General features: G+C 43.0%; 1 protein-coding gene across 3 annotated transcripts in view; it reads right to left on the bottom strand.

The window, feature by feature from the left end:
* Positions 1–2,946: 2,946 nt before the first annotated feature.
* The window catches only part of LOC308396348 (ras and Rab interactor 2-like), a 41,103-nt gene continuing 26,128 nt past the window's right edge, over positions 2,947–17,921 (bottom strand). The window contains exons 7-13 of one of the 3 annotated variants that reach the window (XM_080881568.1): positions 17,636–17,727; positions 12,135–13,511; positions 8,072–8,154; positions 7,749–7,974; positions 6,986–7,117; positions 4,235–4,398; positions 2,947–3,975 (exon numbers count right to left, since the gene is read on the bottom strand). In XM_080881568.1, coding sequence (XP_080737694.1) covers positions 3,649–3,975; positions 4,235–4,398; positions 6,986–7,117; positions 7,749–7,974; positions 8,072–8,154; positions 12,135–13,511; positions 17,636–17,727 — 2,401 coding nt within the window. In that variant the 3' untranslated portion in view covers positions 2,947–3,648. Of the gene's footprint in view, positions 3,976–4,177; positions 4,399–6,985; positions 7,118–7,748; positions 7,975–8,071; positions 8,155–12,134; positions 13,512–17,635; positions 17,728–17,921 lie in introns of all 3 variants that reach the window. The other 2 variants (XM_080881569.1, XM_080881570.1) reach the window with 2 other exon arrangements.

Here is a 17,921-nt window from a genome sequence, read left to right as displayed (position 1 = left end):
GTGAGTACATTAACTTTGTTGTTCAGGCGTGGTTCAAATGGCAAACACAGAGGTCAGAGGGTCAGCGTGGAGCCTGACGCTGCTAACAAAACAACCCAACAGAAAATCGAATGAAAGGAAGATTCATAACAGTCCACTTGAAACAGGCTTGAAAGGTGACAGAATCCTGATATTTTTCCAAATAAAAGAAATACTTTTGAACTCTTTATTTTCTTGCGTCATAACAACTGTAGTGGGGTGGATTTAGAATAGAATAATCCTTTCATTGTCCCACATGGGGAAAGTTGGAAGTTTATTTTTAACTGATGCCATGATGATGCTTAAATTTAGGGGTGTAACCACGCTGACTGTCCCAGCACACAGAGGCATGGCTGAGTGCTGCAAACCTTCACCTTGTTTTTGTTTTAGGAACCTGTTTATTCTATTTTATTTGAGAGTAAACTTGGTGTGGAAGTTAAACTTGGTGCAGTCCTTTGATTGGCTGCTGTGCTGCTGCATAAATTAACAGATTTGGCTGAATTTGCGAATGATGTAGACTCATTCAAAAGGTGGTTGTTTTGCATAAGTTTCACTGTGTGGTCAGAGTCCACCAATGTATCGCTGTATAAGTTGTGTAAAAAAAAAGAAAAAAAAATATATTAGGGGTGCAACGATATTCCTATCGATATTGAACCGTTCGATACAGTGCTTTCGGTTCGGTACGCATATGTATCGAACAATACAACATTTGTAATTTATTTTATCAACTTTCCTTCTGACGATGCTGTCTGTGTGGAGCGCTCAGTGAATCTGCGTTCGACTACTCCGCCTAGGCTGCACTGTCGAGCGCAGATCCACTGAGCGCTCCACACAGACAGCATCGTCAGAAGGAAGAGCGCAGGGCACCTCCCCCACCCTCATTCAGATCTGGCGTTTGGAATTATTTTGGTTTTCATGTGACGTATGACCCTGAAGGTAAGCGAGTCATGGACTAAAGTAAAACAGTATGTTGGATGTGCCATGCAATGCTCAATTACATGGGTGGGAACTAGTGTGTTAGCGCAGTTAGCTCGTTAACGTGTTGGCCTCTAGCCCCATGCACAGGGCGATCGGCGGTAGCTCGTTAACGGAGATTTGCCGTGTTGTGGCGTTAACGTCATTTCAACGAGATTAACCTGAAAGCACTAGCGGGAACACAACGAATATGACTGCACATTTACACCGACATCATCCTAGTGCAAAGACAAAAACAACAAGCATGCTACTAACTTTAGCCGAGTCATTTAGACAGCTGTTAGCACATGATTCTCCTTATGCTGCTGAGAATATAGCCCAGAAGAAGCGGATAGTATAGCTTTTATTTTGGAAAGAGGCATTTCTCTGTAATAAACTCTCTTTTCCAAAGATGAGTGATTCCTCAATCAGATACAGGGCTCGGAAAATCGCTAGCCCGACGTCCTGGGGCTAGCGATTTTTTTCAGACGGGCTACCCTGCGGGCTACCCTGCCCGTCGGGCTATTGTAGGAAGGAAAAATCTATGTCAATGCTTTTGCATTCTTTCGGAAATGTAGCTGGGTAATTATGTCATTGGCATCGGTGAGCCACTGTCAATATGTGACATATTGAAATCGCGTTTGAATTTGCCCTTGTCTTTTGCTTTCACTTTGCAATCGCGCGAACTGTGTATAGAGAGCGACAGCACTGATTGGTGAGTGATGATAATTTGCGCACCAATTCCTCTGACGTTGTCTTATCAATCGTTAGCTTACTATGCAAACATGACGAGTGAAATCTCCCGCAGCAAGCTTAAACATGTGAGAGGTTGATCGCGCAGAGAATCGCTGAGCTTATGTGAGTGAGTGTGTAAAAGCAGCAGGATATATATTGTAGCGGATCAGGGCTGTTCGGGGTTCTGTTTGTACAGTTATGTTTTGTTTATGTTGCCATAGTGACGGGTGACGCCCTCTCGCTGCGACGGTGTGTCCTTCCGGGGTCAGAGGGCGCCCTGTGTGTTGTTGCTGCGCTGAGCAGTTAGCTAGCGGCAGTGTTCTTCTGCAGATGTCAATAAACGGCTGTGCTCCCTGGCTAGCTCACGGGAAGCAAGACCAAACGGTACCTCCGTCTCCTCCTTGTCTGAGCTCGCCACAATATTTTAGTTCTGCTGAGCCAAATAAGACAGGTCAGGGTGAAGAAGTGACAGCCAAAGAAAAACTTACCACAAAACGTTATGACAAATCAGATAAGGCAAAAAGAAAGTGCAGCTTTATGGTTTCATGGACAAAAGAATTTCTGTGGCTGCAATATGACAAGCGAAATAACCAGGGCTGCACATAAGTGGTCCGCAGGTGCGCATTCGCTGTCAAAATAAAAAACGGGCACAAGATAAGAAGTTGCAACGCGTGTTTGCATACATAAGATTTTCAGGAGGAGGACAGACATTTGTTTAGAACTCTTAAATTAAAGATGTCGAAGAAGCTCCTTTAAGCAATTACTGTGATGTTCCTCCACCTCCAAAGAAATGTCAGAAGGAGTCCGAACCACAAAAGAAGCACGTATTCTCGGAAGAGTAGTTGCAGGAGGTGAGCTGGCTTCAAACAAATGATGAACGCACAGAGATGTGGTGCGGAATGTGCCGTGAAAATTTAATAAATGACAAATTAAAAAGGCATGAACATTTTTTTTGTATCGAAAAAATATCGAACCGTGACACCAAAGTATCGAACCGAACCGAACCGTGAATTTTGTGTGTTGTTGCACCCCTAATAAATATATATATACACACACACACATACACGTATACACACAGACTCGTGTTTTCTGAGTTTGAGAAATTTACCAAATTAATGGTTTTTGACGTTGCATTTTGCAGGTGTGTGATTTTGTCTCATAAATGCAGCAAAATCATCCATTGTTCTCTTCCTGTTGCCGTGCTACTGAATTGTGACTTTTCAGAAAAACATACATAAATACAGGAGTCATCAAGTGGCCTCGTTTAAAGTGTATTTTATAAATTTACATATTCAGCTTTTTTTTTTTTAATAACATACAATAGAAACAGTGCTGATTTAAGTCGACTTTGGAGAAATATCTGGCATAAATAAAGTCCAGTATTGAGTCCAGTACAGAAACAGTAATTCAGAATACAAATCTTTGTCACTTAAGGGATAAAAAATATTTGGATATAAAAATATTTCTACACACAAATACCAACTGCAGTTGTCCAGCAACTGCAGAACAATAAAAACGGAACAATCATACACTTTACAAAAGCTCATTTCTCTTTTTAAATTAATGTTTAGAGTGGAGTTTTAATCTGGGTTGAATGCTGTCAGTGGCAAACAGTATAATCAATTCCTTTTAAAGGCACCGAGGGAGCAGTAGTTAAGGCAAAAGTTAGTCATTTATTTGAGGATGGTATACGTGTCCATCATGGCCAAACATTTCATTTCCACCCACGTAACACATGCTAAACTCCTTTATAACCAAAGCAGATACAGGCTGCTGAATTTCCCCTTCTTTGTCTTTTTCCAGAGTTCAACCTAATTAAAAAAAATCATTTGCTAATCAAAGACACCCTTATTTCATATCTGCATCAACTTGCCAACGTGCAACTTCAACCCTCTCCACAAAACATCAACAAGCACCAGAGGCGGAGCTTGTCTCCCTCTGCTATTCAACCTGAGGACAGTTTCCATTTTGCACGACGCCGGGGACGCAGAGGTTCAGGTTGTGCACCCTCCTGTAGACGAAGTGGAAGACCTGAGCGCGCGGCCGGCTGTGGAGCTCGGCTTTGATTCGCTGAGGGTGAGTGTCTGGGGTGAGCTGCTGGCTGGTTTCCTCGTTGACCAGAAACAGAGCGTAGTTCTCAGGGTCGGAGAGCCTGAACTTCTGGGCGCACAGCGAGCAGACCTCTTCTGTGGTGGTGTACGGGTGGACGACCAGCGTTTTGGCCGTGCAGCCCACCCCCGGCTCTTGCAGCGCGACTCGGAGATAGTTCTAGAGAGAAAAGAGTTCAATTTTAGAAAACTGTAAAATGAACGAAAGGGGCATTTCTGAGGAGGTGAGCAGGCAGGAAACCCACATGCAGTGGCAAAGATTTTACATGCAGTAATGTTATCAGGAGCAACATGCTGTGATGTTAGTACAGTTGAGACACAGCACCTTCCATGCCTCTGTCCAAAGCTGGATTTACTCTTACTGGTACAAGTTTGACTCACTGCCTGGATGGTCAAGGTCGGCTCAGGTCAGGTGATACCTGAAAGTCGTCCACACACGGTACTGAACGCTGGGCGGTCCGCCGGCGGTGCCACTGTTGCAGCGTGTTCCTGGCCTCGGAGCTCAGCACTCGGGCCGCCTGCTCCTCCTGGAAGTTTTTGATGAGGGACATGGCTCCGTAGGCGCTGGTCAGGTAGTAACCGCCTGGGGTAAAAATTAAATACAAAAAGAAATGAAACCAACCGAAGTTAAAAAATAATTAAGAAAAATGAAGACAGTTGCGCCTTTCTGGCAGAAATGAATCAGATTTGGTGCTTAAGGGTCAAAGATATTTACCTACACAGCCGATTATTAAACATTTTCAGTTTACATGCCAGACAGCTTGGCGCTGATGGGAAAATATTTCACTCTTGGTACATTAAACCTTCTTATTTTTTCCTTTTGAAGTGGTTCCAGCCCATTAAAAATCAAAACACTGACTGGAATTTCCTTGCTGTGAGGACTTTTCCTTCCTATGCAAGCATTTATCAAGTTTTCTCAAAGAACCTTCAATAAAAACTGGAGCTGAGAATCACTGTAAAAGACCTCAGTGATACCGTACACCTTCTACTGAAGGCAAGACAAAGCTTTCAAAAGAAGAAACAAATATGTTAAATGACTTTAGACAGAAACTGTTGGGACACTTTGCAGTTCAGTCTTTATTTATTTTACTATTTATCATCATCCTGCGAGTGAACTTTGTGTCTTTAGTTTCCACTAAATACCAAGCTTCATAATAAAGACATTAATGCTAAAATAAGGAAAACCTCACATTTGTTTTTTTTTTAAATCAAACTTTAAAAGGAACTACTTCTGTAGATTTCTGGCCACTAGGGGGCAGCACAGCAGGCCAAGTCAATTTCTCCATAAGCGCATTTTAAAGACAACAGGTGAGCAGAGTGCTGTACAGCTAAAAGAACCAATTAAAATAAATTAAAGTCATTAAAAACAAAACATCTGTAACTAACTCATCAAGTAGTGATGATTTTGGTGATGATTAAACCTCTGCCCACGTGTCCCACATCATTTCCAACCAGCAGCAACGTGTAGATATTCACGACTCTTTCACTCCCGCGAACAGTAACTAACACTAGTGTTACACAACACACTGTGACATGGTTTTAGTTATAAAACATAACTCATTTGTTTCTCTTTCAGCCGGTCACGGGTCCGAAGGGTTAATGACTCATTGTTAGCAGAAGGTGTATTGCTCTATAATTTACCAGCTTTTAAAACATCGCTCCGGGCCAGTGATGGAGAGGAAAATATTTCAGTGAATCTTTAAATTCTTTAGTTTCTCAGCTTAGCGTCATGGTTGTACAGTACAGCTGTTACCAGCTGAATGTGGGAGTGTTTTTATGTTTATTCTACCAGACGCACTGCAGCATCTTTCAGAAGCCTCCTAAAGATTCATCAAGAAAGCGTCACTAAAAGTGCCACCAGGCGGATTTTTGTTTAAATTAAACAGGAGGCACATGAAGCTGCACAGAACAGGCGACCCGGCAAAGGCTTGGAGACCCTGAGCAGACTGAACTCCACTCCTGAACGCTCCCGGCGTGAATGAAAGACATGTGATGGTGTAGTGATACACGCCTGGTTTATTCTCTGTGGTTTCGTTTACTCTGACATGACATAGATGTCACCAAGCTAAAAGTACACATGGCCCCGACAGCCACACACTCACATATACAGGCAATTATTCATTATTTAGACAAACAATGAGTAACATCCTACAGCTGAGAGCTCGTCATCTACTGTCATTAACATTGCTCATAAAACGTTTCACCCACCACAAAAAACCTGAGTGATCTGACAGCTAATATGGAGTCTGACCCTTCCTCGTTGCCGTTTCTCTGACTTATTACCTACTAAATTATTCATGAGCAGTATTTCTGTAGGATGTTTTTTTCAAAAGAAAACAGCTCCAAGTTTGTTGCTGCTGGTAATAAAACTGATAAGAGCAGCGATACTGAATCAAAACATCAAAGCTGTAAAACCATAACAATGAGTAATAAGATGCTGTAAAAGCTGCACAGTTATTAAAGGAAAGAGTTTGGAGATAAAACTCGGCAGGTTCATCGCTACATGCAGCAGCGGCAGATTATGCAAAATATTCCTTTCCACAATCAGTCCTGATACAACATCCTAATACTGTCAACCGGACTGTGGCAGGAAACCACTCCTCTCACAGTCTGAACTTCCACTACGTGACTTCCACCTATAATCTTGGGTATGTACATCCATTAAACTGGAAGCTTCCTGTTCTCACACAGTCAAAATGGCAAGACCTTCCTCTGACCAGGTTACAAAACAGGGTGGACCTCTTTAGCCTCACAGCACACTGGTGCGCCCAACCTGGAGAATGAAGCATCTAAACTTTAAGACGAGGTGATGTTTTCAGTGAGCAGACCTCAGAGTCTCTCTCTGCTTTATTTAAAGTCCTGCTTTAACAATGTTACACGTCAGTAGGAAAGGCTCTGTTATGACCCAATGATCTTTTCCTAGCAAACTAGTTTGGTACCTAAATGTATTGTAGACATTGATCTTTTAAAGTATAAGGCATACTGTTGTTCTAACTATTTTCACATGCAGCTAAACTGAATCATGATTAGATATCGTGAAGTTATTTTTCTAAACCATGAAAAGAATTCTGCGAATATTGAGCGAACATTTCTCAGATGGTAACTGTGTCTGTAACCGATGCACAAGTGCTGCTGTAATGTGTATGTCCTGTGTAACCGACAGGACCTACCCTCTCCTTGAAGCAGGGATGGATCCAGCAGCTCCATCATGTACTGGATCTCCGTGTCCAGCTGTGGCATGTTGCACTGAGCCACCACATAAGTGAGCATGGGCAGGAAGTCATCGGCACCGTACATCCTCCCTGGAAGGAAACAGATGGAGAGCAGAGGGGGATGTAGGTGTGGCAGGTTTGTATTTTCAAATTATTTTTCACTTTTATATCGTTTTCAGTTCGTTTCCGGAGTTCGTTAGATCATTCTCAGTTCTGCTTTCATTTGAAAATGTTAAAATGTTTCATTTTAGTTTCGTTTTTATTAATTTTGACGTTAGGTTTAGTCATTTTTAATTGGAATTGTATGGAGGGCGTATGTCAAGAGGTGTGATTTAGGAAAATCAGAACAGGTGTTACTTTTTGAAAACTCCTTTTGGAAGCAGTTGACTCACAGTCTAGACATCCAGACTCTCAACAAACACGCCCATCAAAGCCTCATCAGCCAAGTTGTGATAACTACTATCACAAATGAATACATTCTAAAACTACAAAATCATTTCTGTTAGTTTGAATTTTTTCCAAGAGTCTGGTTTTTCATTTTTATTTTAGAATAAAACAATGTTTTTTATATCTAATTTTAGTTTTTGGTTTCATTTCAGTTAACTACAATAACCTTGATGGTAGTCGCACAGGTCAGGCAGAGGAAGGAAAAGGAAAAAAATCACAGCTGTAAACAATCAGAGGAAACTGACAAACTGGGAACAAACGGACTTTTCCATACCTGAGTTATCCTGCATGATGGTGTAAATGAGCTTACACACTCGCAGCAGCAGTGACACCTTCTTCTCGGGGGAATACATCTTCCTCATGTTCAGGAACTTCTGCCGGATTTTCTCAATAGCCACGGCGTCAGGGGGCACGGCACCATCCACCCCGAGCTCCTGGGGCTTTTTGGTCTTAGCCAGCGCCAAGTTCTCCCTCAGCTGCTGCAAAGCTCCACTGCTCACCTGCAGCGAACAGAGACAATGCATCACTGATATCAGGGCTTCATCTTTAGCATTGCTTATCTCCTCATTTATCAAGACACTTTTCTAAGATCTTCACCTGGAAGTCATGCAAAGCAGTCTCGATGACGCTGTTCAGAGGTTTTAAGACACATTTGTGCATGGCCTTCTCCAGCACCTGGTCTGTGGAAGAGGACACACCCACACACAGACAACCGGTTAAGCACCAGACGTAATGTAATGATCATTTCTTTGAGTAATCAAATAATAAAGTGTGTCACTGTGTGTTGTGCAATGACAAGTTAAATAAAACTGAAACTGTACATTTGCTGTAACTCTTATGTACACTGCAGTTCCTGGGAACGAATGAGGTGATTTACTGGTTAACCCGAAACCATCGTCACATGCTTATGGCAGTCAGCACGCTGAAGTCATGTTCATCAACCCTGAAACTTGCACAGACTTTTCTCACATTTAACGCTGCACAGTCCTGGACTCCGTCCTCACATATGGCTTAAAGTCAGGCTAAGATTAAGTTATCAGGCTTAAATTATCCACCCTAATATCAGAGTGCGTCATCTTTAAAGACTTAATGCTTTTAATCAGTAATTAAACCCAGATGACATGTGAGAGATCACTGACAATAAGCTCAACATGAGCATTCAGTCGGCAAACCGACTTTTTGTTTTCTTTATTTGCCAAAATTGGTCGTACCTGAATGTATTTCTTTCTTTTTCTTTTTATTATTTCTTTTTTAATGTATTTTTTGGAAATATGGCAATTTGACCCAGTGCACTATAAATGCATTTCAAGAAATCACATGGAAAATAAAATATCTGCATTTTTAAAATCATTTCTACTACATGTTATTTGCATGTCAAAACGGAGACCATACCAAGAAATTCACCTCAGTCAGCTCAACGCTTCAGATGTTTCTATTCTTCAGTTGTTTTCTTTATTAGAAAATAACAACAACACCCTCCTACTTCACCAAAAGTTGATTCTGTTCATCTGGACGTAGCAGTTTGTGGGAGAAACGTTTCGTCACTCATCCAACTGACTTCTTCAGTCTCAGCTGACTGCAGGTTTCCCCAGTCTTATAAACAGTACATACTCCTACCTCAGATATTACCAGCTGCATCTCTGTGGGGCTCACATAACCACTTTATGGTTAGGAGACACTTTTGAATTCCAGTCTGTTTGCTCTCATCAGCAAAACAAATCGAAATCAGAGACCAAGTAGACTGACCTCCCCCCACTTCATGCATGTCTTTGGGACTGTGAGAGGAGAAGCCACGGAGACACGGGGAAAACACAGGGATGGTTTGGCAACAGCGCAAACCACCGCGCCATCATGCTGCCAGAAGGCCGTTTAAGACAATGAACAGGAAGTAATTTGAGTATAAGGATGCACAATGTCTGGCAGCACAGAAGGCCCTCAGGCACATGATGCCCTTTACCATCCATCCTGTGATGAAATCATTTACGAGGACGTCAAGCTATCGCCGATATGTCTCCCTAATGCCAAGGCTCCTCTCACAAAGTTGCCTCCTAAACGGCAGCAGGAGAACAAATCAGATTTAAGCGTGATTATCTCCACTAATCACAGCAGCATGATTTACTTTGATTAGTGGACATAACAAAAAAGCTCAAGCTGGTTGAATAATCTCTTTATTTGCTACAGTATAGTGTTTTTTGGCTCTTTTTATGTGTAAGAACAGATTATATGAACATGTGGGCTAATGGGAAACATTTGCTATCTTAACACTAAAAAGCAGAAAAAGGTAAATAATTGGAAGAAGGATCAACGCATGCCTTTCAAAGCTGAAGCCGCAAAATGAGTAAATAAACTAAACTTTAGAGTTTGACATTCAAACACTTGAAATCAGGTTGTGTCAGATAGATTGCATGTTTATGGCTCTGATAAGGTTAAAGAGTGACTGACCTCGAGTGTGAGCTTTAAGCATTCCGGTCATATACCAACCTGGAAGCAGATTGTACGTGAGTGTAAATACAACGGCTCCGTCTGTACCTCTGACCCACGTACCCGGGCTTCAAACCATTTCCTCAACTATGCCCAGCATGCTGCATTTCACACAATCGTGTGTTATTGTTCACTGACAGCGAGTATTCATGCAGCACAGGCAACCCCAGCCTCCGGGCGCTGTTTATGCCAGACTTATGCAATGATTTACGCAGAACAAAGTACAGTGCATGCACGCACAGGAATCCTGTTCTTATGAAGAATTGGTATTCTGTTTTGCTTTCTTTGTGAGCCACAGAAGTACAGGATGACTACCTCCCAATTATCCCGCTCACTCTGTACGAGAGCCAAGTGCTGTGGCTCACCTGAGACAAGGGCTTGGCGAGTCCTTTATTGCAAAATGCTTACAGATATAAATCAAGAGCCATAAAAAGGAAGCCTTGGACGACTCTGTTAGATCCTCACATGCACACAAGGACGTGATCGGAGCCTCCTCAGGATCGACCGTTACATTTTCTGACTTTCTGATTTGTTGTTAGGTTTTATCTCAAAAGCAATTAAATCGGGAGGCAAACACGTACTCCTACATCTGACGGAACACCAGAAGCGCATAATAAATATCTCATTTACTGATTTACACCCCGCCTTTCTTCGTCATTCACATTCTCTGTTTACTTATGAATTGGGGTGTGTGCTGCCAGTCAAAAGCCTCCCTATAAGTTAACCATTCTGCTTCTCCCACTCACAATACTTCAAGTGTTGCACTCTCTAAAATCACTCCAAATTTTGCACTTCAAGCTTTCCTTTTCATTATAAACACAACAGAACATTTTGTTCTGCTGCAACATAACTGCACTCCCCAGTATTTCTGTAAACACGCCCGAGAGGCTCGAAGGGTCACCTTAGCTCCACTTCTCCTTTTTCACAGTTATGTGTGAGTGTAACATGACATCAGGCGGACTGTCGGCTCTCAGCTCAGACTTTTTATTCTGACAGCTGACAAACGAGGGCTTAATCTGAGCCACTTTATACTCATTTATGTTTCAGTTCTGGTGCTCACAAATGTTCCAGCAGGCTGGATGTGGCTCAGACGTCCTGAGCTGGGTTACAGCAAGTATTATGGGTGTTAGACTTGGCCAAAACTCACAACACACCTCATTTGGCTCATGTAAGGTGGATGTGGGGCTAAGTTTAGGAAGCCAGACTCATCCTGATACGTGAGCGTCACTCAAGGCCAAACGTGGCTCACAGGAAACTGAAGATGTGGGCCACATTTGGGCCAATGACTAGTAAAGTAGATTTCCATTTTGCAAACTATTGAATCAAAGTCTGCCTGCTTATTAAACATGTTTACATTAGTTCTCCTCTCCAAAGCGAACCTTTGTGAGCGCGAGATTGTTTATGTGCGGTCTGTTAGGACAATCAGAAAGGATCATTTCTCTGTCCCTGAACAAGGCTTTGCTGTTATTGTTTACAATGAACAAGGGGATGTGAGATGTATGCAAAGACATGCTCACATATTCTGCAAAGCAAGTGCACAATAATCTGATCAGAATGAAGCGTCCCTTTCAGAGAGTTTTCCATATGTGCAAACTATTTTTTCAAATGTTCTGACATCACTGAGAAAGCAACACTTTAAAAAACATATCCAGCAGGACCTGATGGATCCTAACACGAGCAGCAGTATAATGATATTAATGAATGAAATGAAGGCATACGAAGGTACTTTTTGACACAGTTCTGTAGCCTTGAGTCCTGACATTTAATAACAGCCCCACCAAGTTAAATATACACTTAAAAGCAACACCTGCCCTTCAAAGTCAAACTCAACTACAGTGTGAGATTATGCCGACAAACACAGGCCAGGAATAACTCACTAGGGCACAGCACGCTGGCATGTCTGTAATTCAACACGGCTAATGAGGCATGCTAATATGGAAAGTTCAACGACACAATGCAAGGCTTCAGCACTGTCGATGAATGTAGTGATTTTGAAACCCTCTGAATCACTAATGGCCCAACATATCTGGAATGTGAACATGTAGAGATCTGAAAGCTGTCAGATATATAACAAAAACATGACACACGCCCACACCTGCACCCACACAAAGATCTTTTACAAAGTCAGGATGAGCCCATACTACAAATCTCCAAGTCACATTTCACTTTAAACACTTACCAATCTGGTCCTCGGGTATGAGGGACTCAATAGGAGGGTCGAGCTCAGAGCTCTGGCGCAGGTAAGCCTTCATCTGTGTCATAAACTGCCTGAGAGTCTGCAGAAAATCCATCCCTGATGTGTGACAGCTTCGATTCTCCTGAACGAAGCCGATGTAGTCCTGAACCAGGGAACCAAAGTACGAGCTTTTGTCCCTGGACAGCTCAGCGATCCTTTTCACCGTCCGCCTCTCCGGGGTCATGAGGGAGCTGAGCATGCCGCTGACCTTACTGAAGCGCCCCTTCAAGGCCCTGGGAAGGATGAAGGAACTACCGCTTATATTCACGCCGACCTTTCGGCTCCGGGCTCTGAAGGATGGACGGAGGCGCATTTCTAAGTCTGTCTCCATTCCAACTCCGTAGTCCTCCTCCTCTTCTTCCCCATCGTCATCGTCCTCACTGCTGTCCTCCACCGGGTCTTGGTGATTTAGGTGTAATGATGGGGTAGGGGTCAGGCCCAGGGAGAATCCAGGAGACTGGGAGTATTCCAGTGAGTCGGAGGAAGAAGTAGACATGCTCATGTCGCTGAGTCGCTGGTGTCCCCTCTCATTAGGACCGGACGGACTCTCCAGATCCGCAGGGGTGGCAGATTGAGGCTGGCAGGATGGCAGTTTGGCACGAGACAGGGCCTTGGCGATGGTCTCATCATCCAGGGCAATATGGCAGCGGTGAGACTCCAAATCCGGCTTCTTTGGCCTCGGAGGCGGTGGGTTTGAAGTCACGGGGATTGGTGAGCTGCCACTTTTGGATGATCCGCTGTGCTTGATGCCCATCGAAGGTCGAGTGGGTGCCGGGCGCTTATTTGAGGATTGGTGCTGCCTTGTAATTACAGCCTCTGGCATGCTCTTCGGTCTGGCAGTAGCTGCTGGAGGTCCAGGTGGAGGTGGGGCAGGACGCCGGCGTGGCATCGAGCGCGGCGGTGGGGGGCGAGGGGGCCGCGATTTGCTGTTGGGTTTGATTTTGTCCACGTGTGGATCACTGCTTTGGCTGCCAGTTAAAGGCTTTGATTCCTCTGCATTCTCCAGGGTGGACTCGACAGCCTTTGAGGGCGGCTCCTCCTCAGAGCTGCTACGGCGGTGCGGATGGGTTTGGAGAAAGAGCGGGTTAACAAAGCACAGAGGACCGCTGGAATGTCTTCTCTCTAGGTGAAAGTTAGGTGGAGGTGCATGGGATTGTAAGGTTGCCGGTGCGCTGTCACAGTGAGCCCTGGTGTGTCTCTGCTGTGACCCCTCGACCTCGCTGTTCCTGTTGGTCCGCTGGGGACTGAGGGTCCGGCTCAGAGGGCGACAGGGACGGGGGGAGGTGTGCCGCTGACTGCACAGGGCAGAGTCCCAGAAACCTGTAACACACAGACGTAAAGAAACCGTTAGAGGCAAACATTGACCAGCGTCTCCTGAGACAAGTCAAAACTCCCACAGAGAATAAATCCTCAGAGCAGCTGCTGTGTTCAAATTAACGCAGCAGCAGAGTTTTCAGCAGGTTCTCACCACTAACTTTGTTGGCTCCCTTTAAGTTTTCAAAGTTTTGTCCGTCTTTCCTGCTCGTTTGTCGTCTAGAAGTGTTCCATACTCAGCCCGTGCCTCTCTGCTCTGACTCACTGGATGCCGACACACACCCAGAGAGAGGGAGCCACACATGCTAATCACACAGTGGGAGGGCACTAAAAACTCCACATAGCGCACAGTCCCTCCACCCCTTTCTTCCTGCTCTGCATTTCCTTGTAGCTCTGAGTCGATTCAGTATCAATCTTCTTTCTTCCTAATATCTAGTGTTAAATTTAAAGTCTGTGAATCTCATTTGAACAACTTTCTTCTTCTGTTTCTTTCATACACTGACAGTGCATAAACATGAAAGGGGAGTGGAGGAAATGCTCTCTCACTCCACTGAATCATCCCATTGTTTTCAGCTGCTTGGCAAGACAGACCTCATTCTAACACAGCTGCTGCGAGAACAACTACAAAATAAAGCATCTGTGGAATCCCATCATAAACGCACGGCTACAGCATAAAGATTTAACCACCCTTTAAGAGAACAGACAACAAATAATCCACACTCAGCATACATCTACACAGTTGTTGCCACTTAAAAATGGAGACAAACTCGGGGGAAATGAAGAAGCAGCTCCAGCTGCTAGGTCAGTTTCATATGTCCTGTAATCCTTTGGTGTCTGGGGACTGAAAGCTGCCTGTGGGATTCTTGCTGGTCCATGTGAGCAACGAGCACCTGACACTGTGGTGTGTGTCTGCAGAGCAACCCAACCTGAATAAACACCACACGTAAAACTGACTGACCGCAGAGTGGGCTGAGCGCAGTTCCCCTTTATCCAAGTAAAGACGTGCACTTTAAAGTGCCTCAAACACACTTTCACTTAGCTTAAATACTACAAACAAGACATTTGTTTATACTGAGTGAAGCTCACCACATTAAAACCACAGGTTTTTTTTTTTTTTAGATATAAATAAATTTATTAATTCAATGCAGAAGTTACTGACAATAATAACCTCATCACTTCCTGCATGTGCTGCAAACTAAAACAATATCAGGAAAGCGAGGAATCTTCCACCAGAGATTCCTTAAGGTTTTTATTGTGAAATATCCATGCAGGAAGTCTTTAGAGTCTTTCGTCTGCCCATAGACTGTATATAAATGATGGATGAAGTGACAGTGATGTAACCCATGCTGCTGCCATGTTTTTTTAGAGTAGTAAATACCATGTTCAGGTGAGAGGGTGTTAAATTATCAGCTACATAAACGATCTACCTACAATGCACAATGCTAATGTGCTAATGTGCGCTATGCAACAAACTAATACAACATGAATTTCTAACAGCTACTGATTTCACTAACCAAACTGTAGCACAAACACTTTGGATGGTCTTGCCTCACAGCATAATATTTGTCAGATTAAGTTATTACAAAGGGAAAAACTAACCATAAAGACCAAAACTGTTTTTGCAGCACGCTGTAAACATGGTGATTTCTGCTGTGAAGCCAGACATGCAAGATTTAACATGTGTATGGGGATTTACTTGCTTAAACAATGTTTGCGTGCCTTAATAAGTGGATACAGGTTAATTTAAGTTGCCACATTTGCATAATTTTCCAAACCCATAAGTCCCCACTTGGTCTGCAACAATTTTTAGGTAGGTTTTAAAAAGTGACCCTTGTGTCTGTCTGCGGTTTTAATGATGATGTCAGCAATGCTAACATGCATTTGTTAGAGTGGTATCTCACTTTGCAATGAGCAGCAATAATCTGTAGTATTTTGCATTCTAAATGGAAAGTTAATGTCTAAGCTGAGATGACCAAACTCACAGCACTGCTAACAAAAGTCATGCCGATAGGGAGGATAAGAGTTCAGCCTCATGAGAGATAAACTAACTGATTCACGGGAGGCGCAAGATAAGTTTTGTTTCTTTGTTTTTTCCCTTACATGTGCGTGGCCAGAGTCCACAACGGTCTGCTGTTTGTCTTTAAATAGAAGCAGTCCAATGACGAAGGGGAGTTTCCCTCAATGACAGGATAATCTTGCAAATCCGGCATTAAAGAAACTGGCTAATACTTAAAGGATGTTTCGGCCACTGTGCTTCATCACAAAGTAACTCTGCACGCTTCCACCCACATCCATTCATAGAAGACTGTGAAAAAACAATGATAGCGTTTCATCTTGGTAATGATGATTTTATGTTAGCACACATGCTTGCAAGCCTTTTGTGTTTTTATACAGGTCTGAATGCAGTGCAATGGCATGTGTGTGCTCAGACAGCAGTTGGCCGTCTGTAGCTTTCCACTCGCCACTCCCTTCTCTCCCTCATCAGGGGTGAGTTATGTCGTAGGCTTCTGCTGACTCACCCGCAGTTTCACAGGAGCTGAGCTTAGAGTAACTCGGAGCGATGTGAGCAAATCTGCTATGAAACCCGACCAGGATAGTCAGTGTGAGGGAAAACAAACAGAGCACCTGCAGCACGAACACTGACCTTTTTATCTTTGCTTTGTTTGCCTGCCTGCACTTTACAGATCAGTAACCAGGTAATATTACAATTTCCAGTAGATACATCGAGCAAAAACTCAAACTGGAAAGCAAATTAAAAAGATTTGGAAACCAAATGAACAGTCTGAGTTCAACGCACTAAGATTGAAAAGCAGCCTTTACTTACTTACTCCTCTAGTTTACATTAAGTGAAAATAATAGCACTAAAGACACTATGTACCTATGTTAAAGTACCTATGCAGTGATTTCTACTCTGTTTGAGCACTCGAGCAATAGTTTCTTCCTGTCAGGACAAAGCTGAAGGAAACTGATTAGCCAAGCAAGAAAGAAGAAATCATAACAATTAGAATAAAAAACAACAACAACTATTTATCAGTTTGCCTAGCACTTTTAATATAAGGGATAGAAAATACTAAATTAGCATGAGCCTTAGGTCCTAAAGACAATATCAAACTGGGTGTGAAAAGTGAAGCCAATGCACAAAAGACAAGGTAATCCCATCTAATGGGGTTAACTTGAAAAAAGTCCTTAAAAACACTTCATTGCTAAAGGTTTTCACTCATCTATCCAAACACAGCTGTATGAAAATCAAGCACCGACAGAAAGGGTCGCTCTCAGGAGCTCGGTGAAGTCCCGCATGGTGCTGTGATACTCTTTAAACACTTTCTCTAACGGTGTGTTCACACTGAACACGATAGAGGTGGCCAGAGCGTCAGGTTTACATGTAAAGTCAATGGAAAAGACTTTATGGGTTCAGTCACTCATTTGAGGTCATATTGAAAAAAACATTAGGTCCCATTTGTAAATTTTGATCATTTTAAGTTTCAGAAAAGAAGATTATGACAGCACCGAGCTGCTCCTTCAGTGTCCGGCTGCAGCACCTGCGGTGTGAGACGGACAGATTTCACAGGTCTTTCCTCCCTTCTGCTGTGAAACTCCACAACATGGTCTCTGCAGATGACCACACATGTGCAGACAGACACACATCCAATACACAACGATAACTTTCGCCCCATCTCCCTGATGTGCAATAGTACCAACTGCAATTTCCCAGTTTAGCAGTTTTTTATTCTGTTTGGTATAGTATGTTATTCTGTCATATCTTATTCTATTCTATTGTTTTGTTTGTTTTTTCATTTTTCTTAATTTTTACTGTTCTTAACTTACTTTCTGCTGTGACCAAAACATTTCCCACATGTGGGACTAATAAAGGTTTATCTTATCTTATCATCCACATTATAGACTTAAAGGCTCATTTCGAGGCTTCATAATGGAACTTCAATAATCAGCAGCTGATGTCACGATAGCTACATCCTTCTTTTATGCCATTTATGGTGGAGGTGCAATAACCACATTATCAAGACATACCAGGTAGAATTTACCATGAATTAAGTGCAGACAACTTGGAGATATACTTGTGAGAAATCCAACATGTTCATTCAGGGTGTGAGTTTACAAAGCAGCAAGGCTACCTGCTCCAAGCTGAGCCACCTCCTCCAGCTCTTTCTGGGTCTTGGCTGAAGCTATGGCCTCTGGGAGTTTGAGTGTGAATGGCAGGATATCTCTAAAGAGACAAAAACAAATTAAAATGTGTTAAGAAAGCAGAAGAAGGGATAAACATAGGAGCTGAAGTAGCTGTCGAATTAAAGGTCAGTCGTGAAAGAAACGTGCGTGTGTGACAGATTTATGTTTATCCATCGTCCTCGTTTGACATAAAATCCTGGAACAAAAGTGATGACGCCTCAAGTCTGGTTGGCA

Source organism: Rhamphochromis sp. 'chilingali', assembly GCF_963969265.1.
Source record: "Rhamphochromis sp. 'chilingali' genome assembly, chromosome: 4".
In the NCBI taxonomy this organism is placed as follows: Eukaryota; Metazoa; Chordata; class Actinopteri; order Cichliformes; family Cichlidae; genus Rhamphochromis; species Rhamphochromis sp. 'chilingali'.
The sequence above is the reverse complement of the archived record's forward strand: the minus strand, read 5'-3'. Positions and strand labels throughout refer to the sequence as shown.